Source organism: Girardinichthys multiradiatus, chromosome 11 (assembly GCF_021462225.1).
Source record: "Girardinichthys multiradiatus isolate DD_20200921_A chromosome 11, DD_fGirMul_XY1, whole genome shotgun sequence".
In the NCBI taxonomy this organism is placed as follows: Eukaryota; Metazoa; Chordata; class Actinopteri; order Cyprinodontiformes; family Goodeidae; genus Girardinichthys; species Girardinichthys multiradiatus.
Genome location: NC_061804.1, coordinates 43,052,726 through 43,074,917, shown reverse-complemented (window position 1 = coordinate 43,074,917; position 22,192 = coordinate 43,052,726). Strand labels below are relative to the sequence as shown.

Here is a 22,192-nt window from a genome sequence, read left to right as displayed (position 1 = left end):
CACTGGTTATAACATTTTCTAATCATTTTTTTTTCTTTCACATTGGCTGTAAACCCTCTAGATGACAAATGAAACAGCAGACATCAATCAACTCCCCAGTGGAGTTTCTTTTTCAGCAACTTGTGTGGCTGCAGCCTTTTTGTTGCCATTTGCAGGGGAAAACTGAGTTTTAACTTACTTCTGAAAGTAAAACACATTCAGGTTAACAGCTGCAATAGAGAGAGTTTCAGTTTGTGAAATATCCCAATAGCAGGAACCTGCTTGGATGCAACGTATTTGGAAAGCTAGTACGAATGAGATGTATTTCTGAATTCAAATTTCTGTGAACAAAGACAGCAGAAGAGAATTAAACAGATTAATAAGCTTTTAAAGACCAGGTTGCATATGCTGTAAAATTGCAATCAGTATGCTAACTGGATTTATTATTCTGGGCAAACTGAATTTAGAACTGGTTCTTGTTAAGGGTTAACTGGCACAACATTGTTCAGGACCAGCACAACATAATTAATATGCAGAAATGTCTAATATTGCTTTAAAAGAGCACAAAAACACAAAAAGCGCAAGCTCTTATTAATACAGAGTATGTTAAAGGGCAAGAGCAAATGGAAAACACAACAAATGTCCTACCAGTGTGTTTAAAAAAACAGCTTAGAGGCAGAGCTGCTCACCCAGGGAGATCTCGCGGGCGAAGGCCATGCAAACCAGCATTAGTGGGAGGCCCACAGACACATACTTGATGACCTTGTCCAAAGGAAGCTCCAGTTCCAGGCGGTTGATCCTGTATATCCCAGAGCTGTCCTGCAGCAGGGCATCAGATAACATGGCCTTGGCCGCTGCCTGTGCAATTGACATTCTGGATACCTACCCAGTGATAACAGAGCAGGTTATTTCTCAGGACAGTAAAGGAGGAGGGGGAGATTATGGATGCTCTCAGCACTGAATTATACAAGTCAGACTTGTGACCTTTCATCTTATCACTCCTACAGTATCGTCATTAACTAAATGTGAAGAAATAAAGCAAAAATGAAACTTTCAACAAATATTGAAACCTTTAAGTTGCTTACTTTTAGTCTCCCAGCTTCTTCTTCCAGATATCCTTTGTTTGCAGAGCCAAAGAGTCCCTCTTAAGGCCTGTGCACAGTTGGAAAGCTCCTTAAGTATTCAGGGAGTGCCTTGGTAAATGAGGGGTTGGATCTGGGCTGGACACCTCATTTAATTACAGAGTGGACATCTGGGAGGGCACATATGCCCAGATGCCACTGACAGAAGCAGACCTCCAGTACTCAACAGCAGGCCTTGAAGCAGCTTGTGTTTATGTGTGTGTGTGTGTGTGTGTGTGTGTGTGTGTGTATGTGTGTGTGTGTGTGTGTGTGTGTGATTCGGCTGTAGCTGGGCTGTGAAGCATGCTGGCTGTGGTCCACTTCAAACAAGTGAGCCCTTGCCAGTGGCTTTTCCAGCCTCTGTCATTCTGATTCTATTTTTTCCCGCTCTTCACCGTCTGAACCACTGCTGAGAAACTGTAGCATACAGCCAGGCATGTTTCTGACTGCATGCATTAAGAGAGAATCAAACATGGATTGAATATTCTGTTTGAGGGAATCTGACATACAGGGAACGCTGGTGACTTGAAGGATACTTTCTGCCTTTGAGTATGCTAACATGTCAGTGCTCCTGAAGGACTGTAACAGTTTCTTTTCAAAAAAAGTGGCTCTAGAAAAACAATTCTTAAGATTATATCTTCATGGTGTGTCTTCTGATCTTTAAAGCAGAAACACATATGTTACATTTCTAAGCAACGGTTTGGAGGAAATGTTTAACTAGAGTCTACAGCTAACTCCAATTATTTGTTTATTTGAATCTGGCTGACATTCATTCTAATTTACATGTGCAGTTACATTTTTGATGGTCTGTAGAAATGAAGTAAACACTAAACAGACCAATAAAATAGTACAAAATGAAAACTTTCCAGTGTAGACAAGCAATAGTTTTTTCACAATGTGTTCATTCAATTAGACAGGTAAACTAGTTCTGTCCTAGTAATACTAACTCTTCACAACAGTAAATCAAACACCATTAGCTTGTAGCAAGAATGTACCGGGTTCAGATCCCAGCCAGAGATGCATGTAGTTTGTATGTTCTCCCCTGATACTCTGATTTCTTCCCATCATCCAACAATGTGCATGTTAGGTTGATTGGTCTCTTTAAATTTATCTTGGGAGTTAATGTGGGCGTGTATGGCTTTGTGTTTCTGTGTTGCCCTGTGACAGACCATTGAGCTATCAAGGGAGCAATTCTTGTCCAATGACAGTTAGAGATAGGCAACCGCCCTCCGCAAATGAAGTTAATATGTTAACTGAGGTTCGGGAGCAGGGCCCGCCTCAACCACCCCTTTAATTACCCAACAGCCTACTTATACCAAGCTCACCCAACCTTCAAGGTCTGTTATGTTCTTTCGACTGTCAGACTACCTCCATGCTTCACAGCTCAAACTACGTTTCCAACTCAACATGGATGCCTATCTCGCTCATCAACTCAATCCATCCGAGTCAGATGATGACATCCTCAACACTCCGTTCATTGCAGAAACTTCTCGCCCTGCAGTCATCAGACAAGTTTGTCGTCGTAGCAGTCTGTGCTCCATGATCATTGATCCTCAGTCTCAGTATCGCTCCACAACTCCTTCACCTCGGCCTCATCCCGAAATTGAATCTTCATCCATCAAGGTCCAGGACCCGCTGCCGCAGCGATCTCAGAAGCGGAAGGAGATCTACGTGCTCACTCAGCCAGCACCGGGCCTCCAGGTGTTCTCCTACAGACACTGCTGTCGCATCCACGAACAAGGTTCGCCAGCCGCCTCAACTTGTCTCAACATTAAAAACTGGACCGTGGCTCACCTTCAGCACACACTCAAAGAAAAAGGAATCTCTTTCAGCCGTTGTGAAAACAATTGTGAACTGTTTCAACTGTTAACAACTCCCTCGTCACAAGCAGCAGTTTAGAAACCTCCCAGGCTTCCGGCTTCCTCCTCAACGTCTGCTTCCTCAATGAATACCTCAGTGATGTCACAGCCCAGCTGGCTTCCAGACCAGAGCCCATATAAACTGCTTCCCCTAGTGGGATTCAGGTTGTATTTCCCCCTGTGCCTGCTCCCTCTCTGTCTGAGCTGTCTCAACTCCTCACTTTTATTTCATCCCTGTCGTCACAGGCTTCACTAAATCCTTGAGTGCATACATCCCTTCATCCCTCCATCCCTTCTTCTACCATTTCTTCTGCAGCACAAGTTTCAGTGCTGGATTCCTTTCAAGCTCCTCAGTTTGTTCAGTCATGCCAGGAGCCTGATTCATCTTCTCTCTTGGCTTCTCCTCATTCATCTCAGCCTACTGCTCTTGGGCTTCATCCTCCATTTCCTACTGTTCTTTATTTTCCCCCCTCCCAACCCAATCCCTCCCCTTTCCCTCCCTCGTTTCCAAATGTGCATTCTCACTATATCCCTGCCACTGCAGTTTCACCCCCACAACAGTCTACATCTACTCATCGCCCTTCCCCCACTTTACCTCAACAAATCCTCCACGGTAATTAGGTAGATTTAGCTCTACTTCTCCAGCCATCTCTTGTTAGTTTCAATCAATCTAGGGAATTGCAGACTAGTTTAGGAGTCATGCAGCTAACCCACCCATTAGGTTTTCGTTCTAAGGATCTTGCTCCCACTGAATTTGCCCTGTTTTTTTCACTATACAAGGACACTATCTGCTTAATCTATCCAGACCGTAGATCGGAACTGGATGACTAGCTTTCCATTATCCTTGACATGGCTCTCTACTTCAGATAAACCAGTTTTCATCAATACCACATCCTCTTTGCTACCCAGTGCTGCTCGTCGCTTACAGGAATTTAATCAGGGCACATACTGGGGTTCTCTTGACTCTGAACTATACTGCCGCATTTTCGCAGCTCATTCCTCCTTATCATGAGGTCTTTGTAGTGCTCCAGTTCACCCAGCCACCACATGTACAGCTATTATCTCTCTTCAGTTTTCCTGTCACTTAGGGTGTGGATAAGCGAGGCCGCTCTATCTTATATCAGGGAGGTAGAATGATTTTCAATAACTTCAATGACCTTGGCTGTTCCATCTCCAACTGCAGAATGTTGCACGCCTGCTCCTTCTGTGGCGGTGCCCATGCCAGGAACTCACGCCCTCACATTCCCACGCTTTCCGGCGGATTGACAAAGCCAGTACGTTTCCACACCCATTAAGGTAAATGCTCTCGCATTTGCTCTAAAACAATCAGCCCCACAGAGAATTTCGGACTTTCTTATCAGTGGATTTGTTCATGGTTTGTTCATGGTTTCCACCCGGGCATAGAGGTCATTCCTCCTATCACTGTCACAACCTCCAATCTGCTCTTTCAGAACCAGACACGGTGGATGCTGTTTTAGCCAAAGAGGTCAAAGAAGGATTTATGATAGGCCCATTCAGTCAGCCACCCTTTCCTATCTTTCGAGTCAGTCCCATTGGCATCACCACATGCAAATACTCCGATAAGAAAAGATTGATCATTGAAATGTCAGCTCCTCGTGGCTCTCACATTTCTGGGATCAACAGCACAATTCCCTTTTCAGATTTTTCCATGAAATATACAAACATTGATTATATCATCACACTCATTCGGTTAGCCGACATCACCATCACCAGCACCTTTAAAGTCCTTCCTATCCACCCTGATTTTTGTCGTTTCTTTGGCATTTTTTGGAAAGGTGCTTACTACTTCGCAGTCCAGCTCACCTTCGACTGTAGAAGTAGCCCAAAAATATTTGACTCTCTGTCAGAAGCGTTATGTTGGATCCTCATTAACAACTACAAACTCCCTTACGTTTTGCACCTTGTCGACGACTTCCTGATTATAACCTCCCCATCCTCTCCTCCAAGCCAGGGTCTTCGTACATTTCATCTTTTTCGATGTCCCTCTCTCTGAAGAGAACTCTTGACTCATCCTCTTTACAAGCATCTTTGCCTCTGGAGAAAATTAATCACATTTCTCTGCTCCTCTCAAACCTCTGGCTCACTGACAGAAGTTTCAAACAACAGCTGTTAACACTTCTCGGCCATTCGTATCACTCCTCAAGGAAAATCCGTAATTTCTAATCTCTTGTCTAAAGCAGCCAGCATTCCTTCTCTTCATGGTTTACTCATCCTCGACGACTCATGCAAAATGGAAATGCTTCTTTGGCATCATTTCCTGTCCTCTTGGGATGGCATTTCTTTATTCTATAATGATTTTATTACTCACCCTGATGACATTCAGCTTTACACAGATGCCGTGCTCTCAGTGGGTTTCAGAGGCTATTGCAATGGCAGGTGTTTCACATCCAAGTGGCCTCCAGAGCTCTTTATGAGCTTTATCCCATTATCATAGTGCCAATCCTTTGGGAGCACAAATGGTCTAAAAAATCATTTCTCATCCATTCAGACAATACCCCAGTGGTAGAAATTATTAATAGAGGTCGTTCTTGGTCTCCAGAAAGAAAGCAGTTTGTTCGTCAGCTTACCCTCACATCCGCCCAACATCAGTTCCTGCTTCGCGCAGCTCATGTTCCAGAAAACAGGAATTGTATTGCAGATGCTCTTTCAGACTCTTGGCACCAGATTTGAACTCCAACCCAGCTCCATTCCCACCGTTTTCTTCGACGATCTTCAACTAACTCGACAATTAGCCATTTTCTTGAAAGCCTTTTCAAGAAGCCATCCTTAACCCTGCTCCCCACATTCTGTCTGCTTACCTTTCAGGATGAAACAGCTTCAAATCCTTTACGCTACCCATCAACTGCTCTTCCCCTCTCTCGATACCATGTCCATCTGTCAGTTCATTACTTACTCTCGTTCATTTCTCAATGTACAAACGTCTACCATCCAAACTTACCTGTCCGGCATCAGTTTTTTCTTTAAAGTGACTACAGGTTACAACTGGCCTTCTATCACTCATTGTCATGTATCTATGCTTCTAAAGGGTTTAAAAAGCAAGAATGCTCAGTCGTTCCTAGTTGTCTACCTCTTACATCAGATCTCCTCAGCACCTGCATCCTTACTTTGCGCTCCGGCCGTTGGTCATCCTCTATAGACCGAACCTTTGAATCAATGTTTCTGCTTGCCATCTCTGGCTTCCTCCGCTGCCATATCGATACCACAGCATCCTGCCACGGCATCTCTGATCATACTATTAAAATTCTTGGTCATTGGTCTTCCCAAGCTTACTGCTCCTATATCCATAACAATCTCTGTGACCTTCACCAACCCCACATTCGCCTACGCTGTAATCATTTCTGAAATGTTTGGGGGTCCTAAGCGGGCCCGGGAAGGCTTTATACAGAAGACTGTACCCCCATGCTGAGTCTCTACCTCCCAAGCCTCCAGACCTGTCTCCCCAGATGACCTCATCCTTACTTCCAGTTCTTCCATCCCTTCAACTCCTTACTTCAATAAACCTTTAAACTCATATCCCTGAGGCGGGGTCCTTGCTTGGTCCATGAAAGGACAAGCAAGGACAGCAGTGGCTAATTTATTTTCTTAAATCAGTTTATGGACAAATACCTGGGCCTGTTTTCACAAAAAATCCTAAGACTAAAAGTAGCTCCAAGTGAGGTCATTCTAAGAAAATTCTTTTCTCAAACTCCAGATATTTCTTAGAATTTTCCCTCAGTAAGATAACAGTAATTCACGAATTACCTTAGGCCTTCAGAGAGCTCCTATAGTGTCATGATGTAGGGTTGTTTGGTGTTTGGTTTCAGATTTCTTCTTATGTTTTTCACAGTTAAGGTTTTGACTCATGCTTTTTGTTTTGTCATCTTGTTCATGTTTTGTCAAGTTTGGTTTTCGGATCTGGTTATGCTTTTGCTTCATGTTTTTCTAGTTTGTGTTCAAGAGTCTGTTTTGCTCCAGTCACGTTTTGTTCTGTTACGTTTATTCAGTTCACCTGCTTCAAGTTAATCTGTCTCCTTGCTCCACCTGGTTTTCACGCCATATATTCACACCTGTTCTGTTTAGTCTTCGCGGAAACATCTTTCACTCTCATGCTCATGTCTAGCTCTCATGCTCAAGTCTTTTTTTTTTTTATCATGCCATGCCTGTCTTGCCTGCCCATTTGTTTTGTTCCTGCCTCCTGTAGTGAGTGAGTTTTCGTTATTAAATCTTTTTTACTTACCATCACGCTGCCTGCTCGTCTGCATTATGGGGTCCAATTCCAAGTAAACCGTGACAGAACCGTGACACTATAGTGAACAAATGTTAAGAGTAGTGAGGACGTTCAGTGAGCCTAAGATTGTATTATCTAGAGAAGACAGTGGAAAGGCAGAGAGAAAGGAGAGATGTTCTCCGTACAATGAATAACAGTGAATTAATAAAATGCTATCAGCTCGGTGCAGGTATCCACCCCCTTAAAAGCTGAGTAAATTCAATTCAGTTTTATTTATACAGGTGTTGGACAATGAAACTGAAACACTTGGTTTTAGACCACAATAATTTATTAGTATGGTGTAGGGCCTCTTTTTGTGGCCAATACAGCATCAATTCGTTTTGGGAATGACATATACAAGTCCTGCACATTTCAGATTTATTCATAAAAAATATTTTAAAAATATTTTTTCTAATATTGCCATAGATATGCACTACTTTGTGTTAATCTGTCGCATAAAATCCAAATAAAATAGATTGGCGTTTGTGGTTACAACAAAGTAAAATATGAAAAAAATATATGCTTCAAATGATGTTGGACCAATCTAGGTCATACATGTTCTAGAGTGAAACTGAAGTGTTGGCCATTTATCTGCCCATTTTCTATTCACAATTTTTCTAATCAAGTGTGGAAGGGCTGGGCCAGTTTTTAACATATAGTCCTAATTGTCTCTTTCAAAACTATAGCTAATTTTTAATCACCACTTAACCAATATGCATATACTATATTTGTGATGTGGACGGAACCTTAAAAACGTAGAGAAATCCTATGTTACATATAAAACTCCAAAAAGACAGGTAACAGAGTTTTGGAGCCAGGCAGCAATTTACCATGTTGCTATATTACACTTGATCTGTCTTACTAATTAACATGTTGTGACTATGAATCTGAAAACATTATTTAACATTTATATTAATATTTATTCAAATAATATTTCGGTTTGTTAAGGGTAGTCCTGTGAATAACAGCCCAGTAAGGCGATGGTATTAGCACAAAATAGAAAGGGTAAGACAAGCTCTGACATTATTGAACAGCAAAAATCTGCACACAAATTCTTGCAATTTCTTAAAATGCAAGAATTTATTAACAAAAATAAGTCAACTCAAAGTCAAACATATTTCAATCAACAAACGCTTTACTATGCTAAAACAATCCAACTAAACTACCAAGCAGAATTAAAGAATAACAAAGACTCATGGGCTATGTACAATATAAACAAGTTGATTAAAGATGATTGAAACCATGACCAAAAGAGTGATGCAACATTACCATGCAATGTTTATGTTTGAGAACCAAGGATTATCTTGAAGAATCTGGAAATGTTGTTAGTCTGGGAGCCAACTTAGGCAATAATCAGCACACCTTTAGACAACCATTCACAATGCAAAATCAGCTAAAATATTATTTTAATAAATTAATGTATTAAAGAATGATCTGCTGAATAAAACCAACCTTCAGGATAACCAATTCTCAACGGTGTCTCATTAGCTGCCTTTACTTATTATAATATTCAAAGAAATATTAAGGAAGTGGTAAAATATTCAAGGAAATATTTTAGAAAAGAGCCAAATCTTTCTGGAGAAATGGGGCTTAATGGTTTTTACTTAGTTATCAAATTTAGTAAAATGATGTTAGGGACACATTATTTACTGGATTGAGAACTAAACCTTTCTGGTGAGCAGATAGCCTGTTAGCACCAAAATAACTGAGTTCAACACAAACAAAACCAAACTTCATAAAATAAAAAACGTTTAGATCATTTCATCCTAAATCTTTCTCTGCCCAAACTCTAACCTCGTATGTGAACCATGCTGAGGAGGAGTTGTCCGGGCGACGACGAAGTTTGAAGAAAGCTCTGTGAACAAAAGGGTTAGCTTCCAGCTAACCTCCGTGGCTGTTTGATGGCGCAGCTCGCTCTGTCCGCTGACCAAACAGCAAGTTACTGGTGACCACGGTGATGAGTCCGTTGTCCTCCTTCGGGAAACTGCTCCACTCTGTCTTTATAACACAGCTTGATTCTGTAGGCCTCAGAGAGCAAAGTCAAGCCAGGCTTGTACCTTAATTATCCGGTTATGAATGAGTCTACCGGATACACGAACAGTGATTCATTTGTACTTAACTCAGAGCATATGATCGATGATCGTATGACACTCTCGGATCCAGTTGAAGAGTTATGTCTGTTTGCCAGCAAAGAGACATTAGTGCGCTGGGTCTCTCTGTCCAGGTCCCTGTGTGACCCGCGTAGAAGAGGCAGGATGTAGCAAGAGTGGTGCTTTTATTTGGACAGTGATGTCACAGGAAGTCCGCAGTTACCCCGTTTCCTGGCTGTGCCGGAAGTAGGTTAATGCAATTTATTTTGAAAGTTCCAGGAAAGTCTGTAGTGGACTTTTACATTGTAACCATGGCTGTGGGTCCCAACAAACAGTTGCTCCAACTTTTTGTGTTCTTGTAGTTGTGGCTTATTTCAGTACTTTTCAGTATATCAGGTACAACACAGCCAACCGTATTTCTAACATGACTGGTACAAGTAAAGGGGAAAATATCAAAAGTGGGTATTAACAAGTACCTCCTCTGACCAACCAATCTCTAATATACCATTTCTGGGCAAAAGTTGATAAACCAATGACTTGTATTAATTTAAAACAGTTAAACTAAATCTAAGTGGTTTTAGATTTAACCATGTGAAATTTGTAAATTAGTTCAAAAACAAGCAGCTTATCATGCAGTCCATCATGCAATTATTTGTAGTTTCAGACAATACTTTGGTTTAAAAGTCACCATCCTGGACTCAGATCTCACTGACTGTTTTAAATTTGAAAATGTTAGGGCTGTTCATGGAGTTCCAAAGGGGTCAATTATTGATCCCCGACTATCCTCCAACCCAGGTCTGTCATCACGCTCCACAATATAATTTATCAGTCCTACAATGACAACAGTTGCTAATCATGTTAACTATGTTCAAAACATCATTCATTGGTTCACTGATGCCAAATGCTGGTTGTCCAGGAATCAAACAAAAGGCCATACGGAGATTCATGTGAGAACTCCTGATATCGAAAACAATCTATGCTTTGTTGACTCTGTTCTTGATAAAATGCTGGGATGTAAAAATTTAAATTATACGTCAAGTTTGGTATCACTTGTTCTTGTTTTCCATCAGAACACACGTAAAATTAGCCATTATATGAAATAAAGTGTCACGGCCCTTTGTGTAACTAATTGGTTTGAGCTGTTGCAACGGATCCATTGGATGGAGTGCAGCAGGCATGCTAAGTGGAAATACCTGAGTTGATCCTTAACCCCTAAATAAAGGCCTGGGTGCTGTACAGCAAGGGGTGGAATGGGCTTATATCTCCCCCTCTTGGCCATGGTTGTCCTCCAGGGTTTGGCTTAGCTTAGCTTAGCTTAAGTTTGGCTTGCTTAATTTAAAACTCAACATTTATATTCAACATTGTCACTCATTCACATTGACATGACTGATTTTACTGACTCCATACACTGAACTGTTGTTAGTTTCTGTTAATTTATTTTAAATAATATTTGTAAATTGTTCTCTGGTCTCCTTTCTCATTTTGTCATAGCCCTTGTGCCAGGTTGTGACCAAATGGAGGCTGCAGTCCAACCAATGGATCCGTTCCTGCAACAGCTCAAACCAATAAGTTACCCACAGGGCCATCACAAAATGGACAGAACATGCTTCCTTCCATAAAAAAAAAACAACTTTTTCAGCAGTTACAGCCTGGCAGTCCTCTGTTGTCCTAGCTTTTCATCTTTTCAAATTAATCTGACTAGATTTCACATAATACCTCCTCTCAAAAGTGGATTGGCTTGATTGAGTCTCCTGTTATACCACATTGTCAAGCTGCCACCACAATAGTTCTATAGGATCCAAAGGCAGAAACTCCAATTGGTCCCCATAAAGTGCTGTTGACAGTGTATGGCATGGCTTTGCAAAATCTTGTGAAAGCCTTGCTTTTCAAGTTCTCTTTGAGTCTGGACAAATTTACCACCTGTAAGTACCCCCAGACCATCACTGTATCCACCATGCTTTACTGATATTATTAAGCACTGTTCTTGCATATTTTATTTGTTTAGCATCTCACAAATTTGATCTAATTATCTGAAGACCTCAAACTTGGACTTGCTTCCAGTCTTCTAATGTCCAATGTCTGTGCATTTCAGTCTTTTCTTTGTATTTGTCAGTTTAAAATAGAACATTTTCTTAAACAAAGCCAGGCATTCTTCGTTCATGCTTTCAAGGGGATTATTATTACAAAAAATCCACCTTCAGTTGGATCAGTTACATAAACACTAACTAAGATGTAACTGATTTTAAAATGGGCTGCACTGTGGAGCAGTTGGTAGCGCCAGGACCTCCTTGCAGCAAAGGTCCGACTCCTGGTCGGGGGTCTTTCTGCATGGAGTTTGCATGTTCTACCCATGCATGCGTGGGTTCTCTCCGGGTATTCCAGCTTCCTCCCACAGTCCAAAGACATGCCTGTTATAATTGGTCTCTCTACATTGCCCTTAGGTGTGAATGAGTGTGTGCATGGTTGTTTGTCCTCTGTGTGTTTGTGCTGCCCTGCAATGGACTGGTGACCTGTCCAGGTTCTACCCTGCCTCCTGCACATAGACCGCTGGAGATAAGCACCAGCTTCCCAGCAACATATTATGGAAGAAGCAGTAGAAAATGACTGACGGACTGATTTTAAAATGATTTTATGGTAAGAACTAAAACTAAAAGGTGTGAACAGATTTCTATCCTCATAGCTCATTATTGGTTTCCATTGGTTTCCATTTAAAATCAACTGATTTTAAACTTCTTATTGATGCCCACTAATTATACTCAAGTTAGAATGTTATGGCTAGTGAAGGAAAGATCTGGCAACACCAAAATACACTCTGGCTTTATATATGCTTGTAGAATGTAGTTATACAGTTAAATATGAACAGAGAATGCAGAAGTTAGATCTCAGAAAGCTGCATTTTAAAGCAGTGCTGCCTCAATAGATGGGTGGGTGCGTTCCAGTGTGTTAGATTACAGGTTTGAGAAATAACCAGTGGGTGGGAAGCTATATAAAGCATGTGACAAAGAGCTGAGGCAAGCTAGCTCAATCTAAAATCTAAAGACGATACAATGTGGAAATACAGACATTGGAAAAAGCAAGCACACCCTTTTTCAATACTAGATGTTAGATCATAGGGCATAATAAAAATGATCGGATATTTTAGGTTTTATATTAACATTAATTGTACAAAAATACACAACAGAAGTCACAACAATTATCTATTAAAGAAAGGTAAAATTTTTCCATCCATTCAGCTGTCAGTGGAAAACCAATTACAGCACTTGGCATTATAAGTTGTAGACCTCCTTCGGCAGCAAGCATTTGAAAGTAGTCTTTTGATGTCTGACTTAAACAGTCTCACGTTGCTGCAGAGGAATTGTGGGACAGAGTCTTTTTTAATCTTAATTCACAGAACTTCGGTTTAGTTGCGCAGTGGTTAGCACTTTTGCTTTGCAGCAAGAAATCCTGCGTTCAAATCCTGGTCTGGGCTCCTTCTGCATGGAGTTTGCTGTTGTTCCCCCTGTGCATATGTGGATTCTATCCAGGTACACCGCCATTCTCCCACAGTCTAAAAACATGACAGTTTGGACAAACAACAATGCATGCACATGTGAGTGTGTGGATTTAGCGTAGTAAATTAACCAATGTGTCTCTGTTGCCCTATAAGGGACTGGAGACGTGTCTAGGTTGTACCCCTCCTTTTGCCCAATAACCGCTGGAGATAGGCACCAGTCCCCTGCAATCCAGCACAGATAAGTGGATTTAGATAATGGATGGATTGATGCTTCAGTTCATGAGGTTCACTGAAGTGTTTGGTGCTCTTTCTTTCCAAGAAAGACCACCACCTAGAGCTTAACCTGTTCAAGACTGTGGAGATGACAGTAGACTTCTGGAGAACACCCCCAATTCCCTCCCCTTACCATCCTCAACAACATCTTGTCTACTATGGATAATTTCTGGTTTCTAGGAACCACAATTTGTGGGACCTATGATGGTCTTCACACTTAGACACTGTTCAGAAGGCCCAACAGAGCCTGTACTTCCTGCAACCACTTATGAAGTACAACTGTCCACGGGAGCTGCTGGTGATCTTCTACATGGCCATGATTCAGCTTGTCATGTTAACATCCATCACTGTGTGGTTTGGCTCAGAAACAAAACAGAATAGGGCCATACTGCAACAAACTGCAGAAAGGTTCATTGAGGCCGAATTTCCCTCCATCCAGGATTTGTACAGGTCTAGAGTATGGAAAAATACATTTTTGCAGACCCCGTACATCCTGGACATAAAATGTTTAGTCTTTAACCTTCTGGTCTGTGCTACTTTTTGCAAAAAACAGCCGCCACAGACAGTTTCCTTCTCCAGGCTGGTTCTTTGTTGAACACAATTAACACCTGACAGCCAGAGTAGGTTGTTGTGAAACAAAATAAGCATTTTTGCCACAACATCCCTTTTTCTTTTTCTTTACATAAAAAATGGCTTTACATACACACTGCTTCCTCTAAGTTTATATATTTATACCTAATGACTGCACTCTGTGAGCGTGTGATATCAAACCCAAATTCCTTGTTTGTACTCACAATCTTGGCCAATGAAGCTAACTCTGAATGTGATGGCTTGGTTTTCTTTTTCAAGTATTTTCTTGTGGGTTTGCTGCTGTGTTTTGGATCATTGACCTATTGTTTGGGTCAACTTTCAGCTGTCAGACAAATGCCCTCACATGTAGCTGTTGAATCTGGTGTGGCAGTTTTATGTTTGCAAACTGGGAGTCCCAACTGCACCGGGTTGCAGTGGTGCAGTGTTGATTTAATTAATCCATATCGACTTTTTTCACTACTTGTATCTGGAAGGAGATACTGCAGTTTCAGTTAGCTTCTTCAACAGCTTCATTGCGAAAGTCCAAAATACTTTTAAATGAAACTTCAAAATGCTGTTTGTTAAATAATTTTTTGTACTTTTAGCTATGTAGTTTTATTGTTTTTTACTTGCTTTAGTTTTGGTATCATCGTTTATGGTATCATCAGATTCATCATGATTTTTTTATTCATATGTATGCTGCTGGCTGCAAATCGACCCAGATCATCAGACCTCTACCACTGTGGCTGACAGTTGACATGAAATGCTATTGTTCATGTGCTTTGTTTGGTTTTCTCTTAACATGTGCATTACAGATTAACATCACCTGACAAATAATCTTTGGTTCATTGAGATGTAACATTAAAAACATAAGTCATGCTGCTAATTTGTTTAGTTTAGTTTTACCCTGCACGGGGCTGCACAGTGGCGGGGCTGCACGGTGGCGCAGTTGGTAGCACTGTTGCCTTGCAGCAAGAAGGTCCTGGGTTTGATTCCCAACCTGGGGTCTTTCTGCATGGAGTTTGCATGTTCTCCCTGTGCATGCGTGGGTTCTCACCAGGTACTCCAGCTTCCTCCCACAGTCCAAAGACATGCCTGTTAGGTTAATTGGTCACTCTAAATTGACCTTAGGTGTATGAATGAGTGTGTGCATGGTTGTTTGTGTGTTGCCCTGCGATGGACTGGCAATCTGTCCAGGGTGTACCCTGCCTCTCGCCCATAGACTGCTGGAGATAGGCACCAGCTCCCCCGTGACCCACTATGGAATAAGTGGTAGAAAATGACTGACTAGTTTTACCCTATCATAAACTTTTACATTTAACATGCTAACTGAGACTTTCAGAGTGTGAAATCAAGGGTTGTTTGCAATTTCCTTTAGCATTGCACAGTCCAATCACAAGAAGATTGGCAGTGTCTGAATGCTATTTACTTGTTCAATAATCTGTCTCACTGTCAAATAACAGACTTGAAATGGATTTTAAACAGCCTCATAGCCCTTCGCAGAATGACATGTAGCAACAATTACTTCTCTAAGGTCAATTCCAATGTCTTGCCCTCCATAACGTCATTGTGGAATCTATGTTTTTGTTGACATGAGGTCAGGTTTTAGAACTTTAGAACCTGGTAAAAACCAAATTATTTTATTGCTGATATGTAATCCCCAGAACAGAAAGTGAGTATACTTTCTTTTACCCATGACTGTAGATCAGAGCCTTGACTGTGAATCTTCAGCCTAACAAATAAGTACATCAGAATTACATGTTTAATTATTAAAACTGATCTATTGAAACACAATAGATTTTGACAACAAAGTGTACAAATAAAATAGAAATATTACCCTAGTTGCTCTGGAAGATCCATTAAAAAAAGCAATCAAGAAAAGAATATCAATGAGCAAAGCACTTCACAATAAACTATCAGAACATTGAATATGACATGTTTTTTTGATTTTTTTTTTCAAGACATTTTCACATTAGAAATGACTGATTCCATTTGTATTCTGAAAAAAAAAAAATATCCGCAAACCGTTTTATCTGATTCACAGTTTACTTAAAACTCCTCTGTTTTGCTTGTTTTGTAATAAATGTCTCTTAACTCTGAAGGTGCCTGCTGTCACTGTGAGATTTCTGCTGTTACAATAAGTCTGTAGCGACACAATGAATCCAGCAAGGTCAGAAAAATACACAGGATATTATTTTAAGAGTCCACGGCTGGATTCAAGTACATATGTACATGGGTGCCACTTATTTTTAATCAGAAACTGTCACCTTGCTCAAGCTACTGTCTGAGGGCACACACACAGGCAGACACACAAATAGAACTGAATAAATATGCAAACCTTAGCATCAGGATGCAAACAGAGGAAAAATCCAATTTACATACAGTATGTGCAGTCGATATACACTGGTGTACAACAGCTGTTTTTTCCGTGGGTTTTTTTTTTTTGGCCCATAGAAGAAGAAACTATAAACTGAAAGAGTTTCAAAACGTCATGCTCAAAATGCTGATTTGCTGCAGTGTTGAATCAGGGGTTAAGCCTGTGAGGAAGAGACACTGTTCAACCTGAGAACCTCTGAGTCATTTGAAATGTGTGAGCCGTGTCCCGTCAGTAGAAGCTCTTCTCAACATCAGTTCTGCAGATATTTGGATCGCATTACACAAAATCTCTCTCCCTTCTGCCAGCCCCCCTGCCCCACAAACCCTATTTTAGAAAGTAAAATGGCAAATTTGCTGCTAAATTAAACAATGACTTCGTGTCAATAAAAACAAAATAAAAACAAAATCTGCAGCCCTTTTTATTAGGAACTTCAGGTGCCAAAATATGACATTCAGCTGTTTCTACATATCATCAAAAGTTCTTCCTGTGATTTTAAGATTTTCAATGCATATGAACCACTCCTGAATGAATGAAATTAAACAGGGATTGTTCTAAATGTTCCTAATTTCAAATTGACGGTTATCTTTTCAACCCTGGAGGTTCTGTGCTTTATCTTTTCCATAACTAACCCAAGTTTTGAGGTCCAAAAGTATGCTACCTTCCAAATTTTCTAGCAGTTCATTGCCAGAAGACATACAATGATAAAAATGCAACACAAATTTGTCAGTGAGCTAAATTTTGTTGTCTACAATCGGGATCTTCATCTGTGGTAAAAATATAGAGTGCCCCTAAAGAAGCATAAGTCGTTCAGCATTAACGCCAGGCTAGCCAAGTGTGAAAGAGGCTCGCATTAAGCTGACAGCTCAGGTCCAAGTTCACACAGCCCATTCCCTCTTCCTTTCCAGCTACTCCAGCTCGTCTCCTGCTTCCATGCTGAGCTCTCTTCTTCCCACTCCCCTGCCAGACAGTTGTCTTCCTCTCTCATGTTCCTCCTCGCCTTCTTCCACCTCCTCTTCTTCTTCATCCATCCCTTCCTCTTCTTCATCGTCCTCCTCCTCATCCTCGTCATCCTCTGTGCCATCCATGGAGTCATCAGCTCCAAGCATGGCCTGCTGCATGGCCAGGGTGGCAGAGTCTGAGGACAGCGACTGGAGGCCGTCCATGCTCAGTGGGTCTGTGACACAGGACAGTGGAGTTAGTCTGAGCATTAGTGCAGTTTTCGCAAGGCATAAGGCAGCTACCCACCCCAAGGTTTTAAACAGTTACAATTTAAAAACTGCTTTATCATACTGTTCCTGCAGTTTCATGCAATTTAGTTTAATGAGATGTCTGAGAACATGCCAGGGTGAAAAAGGATTTCTTGGGCTGTAGGAGCACAGTGTAATGCACCAATAAAAACAATAAAGATTTTTTTTTAATAATGATGATAATACATTTTTGATTGTGTTTTTTGTTGATCTCACAATGGTTTAGTTTAAATTTGTATTATTATTGTTTTCTTATTGTACAGGTCCTTCTCAAAATATTAGCATTTTGTGATAAAGTTCATTATTTTCCATATTGTCATGATGAAAATTTAACATTCATATATTTTAGATTCATTGCACACTAACTGAAATATTTCAGGTCTTTTATTGTCTTAATACGGATGATTTTGGCATACAGCTCATGAAAACCCAAAATTCCTATCTCACAAAATTAGCATATCATTAAAAGGGTCTCTAAACGAGCTATGAACCTAATCATCTGAATCAACGAGTTAACTCTAAACACCTGCAAAAGATTCCTGAGGCCTTTAAAACTCCCAGCCTGGTTCATCACTCAAAACCCCAATCATGGGTAAGACTGCCGACCTGACTGCTGTCCAGAAGGCCACTATTGACACCCTCAAGCAAGAGGGTAAGACACAGAAAGACATTTCTGAACGAATAGGCTGTTCCCAGAGTGCTGTATCAAGGCACCTCAGTGGGAAGTCTGTGGGAAGGAAAAAGTGTGGCAGAAAACGCTGCACAACGAGAAGAGGTGACCGGACCCTGAGGAAGATTGTGGAGAAGGGCCGATTCCAGACCTTGGGGGACCTGCGGAAGCAGTGGACTGAGTCTGGAGTAGAAACATCCAGAGCCACCGTGCACAGGCGTGTGCAGGAAATGGGCTACAGGTGCCGCATTCACCAGGTCAAGCCACTTTTGAACCAGAAACAGCAGCAGAAGCGCCTGACCTGGGCTACAGAGAAGCAGCACTGGACTGTTGCTCAGTGGTCCAAAGTACTTTTTTCCGATGAAAGCAAATTCTGCATGTCATTCGGAAATCAAGGTGCCAGAGTCTGGAGGAAGACTGGGGAGAAGGAAATGACAAAATGCCAGAAGTCCAGTGTCAAGTACCCACAGTCAGTGATGGTCTGGGGTGCCGTGTCAGCTGCTGGTGTTGGTCCACTGTGTTTTATCAAGGGCAGGGTCAATGCAACTAGCTATCAGGAGATTTTGGAGCACTTCATGCTTCCATCTGCTGAAAATCTTTATGGAGATGAAGATTTCATTTCTCAGCACGACCTGGCACCTGCTCACAGTGCCAAAACCACTGGTAAATGGTTTACTGACCATGGTATCACTGTGCTCAATTGGCCTGCCAACTCTCCTGACCTGAACCCCATAGAGAATCTGTGGGATATTGTGAAGAGAACGTTGAGAGACTCAAGACCCAACACTCTGGATGAGCTAAAGGCCGCTATCGAAGCATCCTGGGCCTCCATAAGACCTCAGCAGTGCCACAGGCTGATTGCCTCCATGCCACGCCGCATTGAAGCAGTCATTTCTGCAAAAGGATTCCCGACCAAGTATTGAGTGCATAACTGTACATGATTATTTGAAGGTTGACGTTTTTTGTATTAAAAACACTTTTCTTTTATTGGTCGGATGAAATATGCTAATTTTGTGAGATAGGAATTTTGGGTTTTCATGAGCTGTATGCCAAAATCATCTGTATTAAGACAATAAAAGACCTGAAATATTTCAGTTAGTGTGCAATGAATCTAAAATATATGAATGTTCAATTTTCATCATGACAATATGGAAAATAATGAACTTTATCACAATATGCAAATTCTTTGAGAAGGACCTGTAGGTATCCTGTGTTTTATTGTACCTATAACTTTGCTCCTGATATCATGGATTTTTGCCACTTGGGGACAATAAGGGATTATTATATTACACTATACTGTATTCTATTTGTTTCTATTATATTGTAGAGAAGATTTTTTATAACACAGGTAATCAGTATGTTAAATTATTTCTATAACAGTAGGAATATTTTTACACATAAAAAATTAGCTTTTTTTCATTTTTTTGTACAAACCATGAAACTGTTGTATTTCTAATTAAGGTTGTCATACTATGAGGATCCTAAACCAGCCTATGTCAAATATATCTAAACATGTGAATCACAGGCTGAAGACATTCTAATGAGCTGCAAACAGGATAGGTCAGGAGTGGTACTAATGGGGAGATGATTTGCTTCATGCGTCACCTCAGGTGCTGAGGTAAAAGAGAATAAATTACAGGCAGCTTAAATCCATAATGCACTCTGGGGATGCTTCCTTTGTCTTTATCGAGTTGCTCTCAGGAGACTTCCAACAAGTTTTAAAAACACTCTCAGCTAATTCCTGGGGTGAACTTCTCTTTTTTTAAAGTAGATAATCTTTGCCCTTGAAATATACTCTTACTCAGCTCACAAAAATATGGTCAATATCGCCATCTAGGGGTTAGAATCTTAACATACACAATTTAAGTCCACATCTCGTCATTGGAAAAAGATGTAGTAGTGACACCCAATGTGGTGTTTTGCACACTTTCATATTGCAGTTAGATTATTGTACAGAGTCATCAGATGCAGACTACTTTGTCACAAAGAGATTTATTAGCTTGAAAAGGCTTTTTAATCATAAAACTAGTCTGTGGTTAAAATATTTTTGCTCTGGCACTAAATGATTAGCACAGATGAAACTGTAAATGAGTCCTGCTGAAATCACTCTACTAATATAATCAGCAGACCGACTGCTATAACAGAGATGTGTTAGAAAATATTTTCATCTTGCAATTGTCACGTTCATAGAAGAGCTTTCAGCTATGATCCCCTGGTGTCAAATGGTCTCACATGTAAGGAGACTGCAGCTAAAAGGGTTGCAGCTGAAAGAAAATGTTTCTGGATCAGCATGAACTTTAAGGTGAGAAATTCAGCAACTGTGAAGAAGGCTTCAGGATATCTAACACTGTCCAGTAACCGCTAGGATTATCTCTTTTTGGGGAGTGCACAACGGAATTGTGAAGCCACCAGCGCAGAGCTTTGTCAACATTAGCAACAGGTTGGTGTGAGGAAATCGCCACACCCAATGAGGAGAAAACTTTGGACAATTGGTTTGTGAAATAAGGGCAGAAAAATGCAACTTCCGTCAAAGAACTCTGCCGTTGTCCAAAATCACGCAGAGAAACACAATCTAACAAACTATGATCAACTCCAGGCACTAAGAAGACAAGAATGAGTCACCATCAGTCAGAATTTGGTATATAAGATAATTTTCATTTTATCACTGGAACATGTAAAAAAAAGTTTAAGCCATAAAACACAGAATCTGTCTCTGCAAAAATATGTGGCCCAAGACTGTACATGTTTTCATGTTTCATGTTTTCTGTACATGACTGTACACATTTTCAGTGTGTTTGTGTGTTTTGATAAATGTGGCTGTCGGCCTACTTTCTAAATTGTTCACTGTCTGAGATCTGTGCGTCTGTAGTACTCCAGCCACGATAGAGTCCGGCCAGAATCGCTGTGTGGGGCGGTGCTGGGACTTCATTTTCTTTGCTTTAGGAGCTGGGTCTGGATTACTGGCATCCAACATGGGCTGAAGAATACGGCGACGGGCATTGATGAACCTTTAAGAACAAGGCATGGAAAAGGGATGAAGGAAAACCTACAACAATATTGATTGCAATGAACTTCAAAACAAATTACTGAGAAAACATTAAATACTGTTTTCAGAGAATACCGTAAGTTTCAAGTTTTTAAATATCCATGAAGAAAATGATAGAAAAATGTATGTCCACTTTTTTTTATTTTAAGGTTTTATTTATCAAAACATTATAAATAAAATGTGCTCTCTACTACAATTTAAAATGAGTCACATAGAGCCTTGAGTAATTATTTCAAGTTATTGACTGTTATCAGACTCTGAAATCTTGGTTTACACAATTGGGTTCAGTCTTCCTAATCCAAATTTTTGAGTTTGTTGAGGTTTACAAGACTGGTCTCTGCACAGCTATTGTAAGGTCTCACCACAACATTTGTATGAGGTTGAAATCTGGACTTTGACTGGGCCATTAAAGCACTTTTAGACCTTTTCAGACATTCAGCTGTAGATTTGGTACTTTTGTTTTTTTTAAGATATTTCTTCGGCACTAGAGGCCTTTATTGTTCATTTAAGTTTTCGACAGTTGGCTGACAGGAAAGAGGGGCAGGCAAATGTCACTGGGTCTGGGAGTTACCTTAACTTTGGTTTAAATAGATGTGAAAGAGTTACTCTGAAGTTGAACTCAAGACTGCATTGGTGAACTCAGTGAATGTAATATTGGTCCTGTGACTGATCAACAACAAGCACCAGTTATTAACCTTGCAACACCATGCATGACCATTGGGTTGGGGTATTTCTGTGGAGATGCTGTTGAGTTTTCTATAAATGGGCCACTGTGTTTTATTGCCAAACATCTCTACTGGTTTTGTCGTTGCAAAACACAAAGATGTCAAAAGGACAGAATTAAAAAATATGTTCTTTGGCTATTCTGGTAAACGTGTGAAAAGCCTTGAAATACATTCATAATTTCAGGCATACCATATAGAAAAGCTGGCTGCCTCAGTGTGCCTGGGCAGTTGCTCTACACAAAGGATATCTCAAGAGGGTATTCTAAATGACACCATACCAACGGGGGCAGAAAAGCCTCATGTTTCTCTAATGTATTAAAATTGTGGTGCAGGATGGGGGCAGGCCATGAAGGGAGGGATACTGTAAGTTTACTCCCTCAGCGGCCGCAAGGTCAATCATCCCACACCCCAAGACCTTACTGTTACCTATGGAGACATGCAACAACCCCACCCTCCCCAAGGCGGGATTGACACA

The 22,192-nt window shown here is 40.8% G+C and overlaps 1 protein-coding gene across 1 annotated transcript in view; it reads right to left on the bottom strand.

Moving 5' to 3' along the window:
• The window catches only part of pknox2 (pbx/knotted 1 homeobox 2), a 196,963-nt gene that overhangs the window by 10,530 nt on the left and 164,241 nt on the right, over positions 1–22,192 (bottom strand). The window contains exons 11-14 of the mRNA XM_047378753.1: positions 20,776–20,954; positions 16,939–17,203; positions 12,657–12,660; positions 669–861 (exon numbers count right to left, since the gene is read on the bottom strand). Of these exons, the coding sequence (XP_047234709.1) occupies positions 669–861; positions 12,657–12,660; positions 16,939–17,203; positions 20,776–20,954 (641 nt within the window). The remainder of the gene's footprint in view (positions 1–668; positions 862–12,656; positions 12,661–16,938; positions 17,204–20,775; positions 20,955–22,192) is intronic.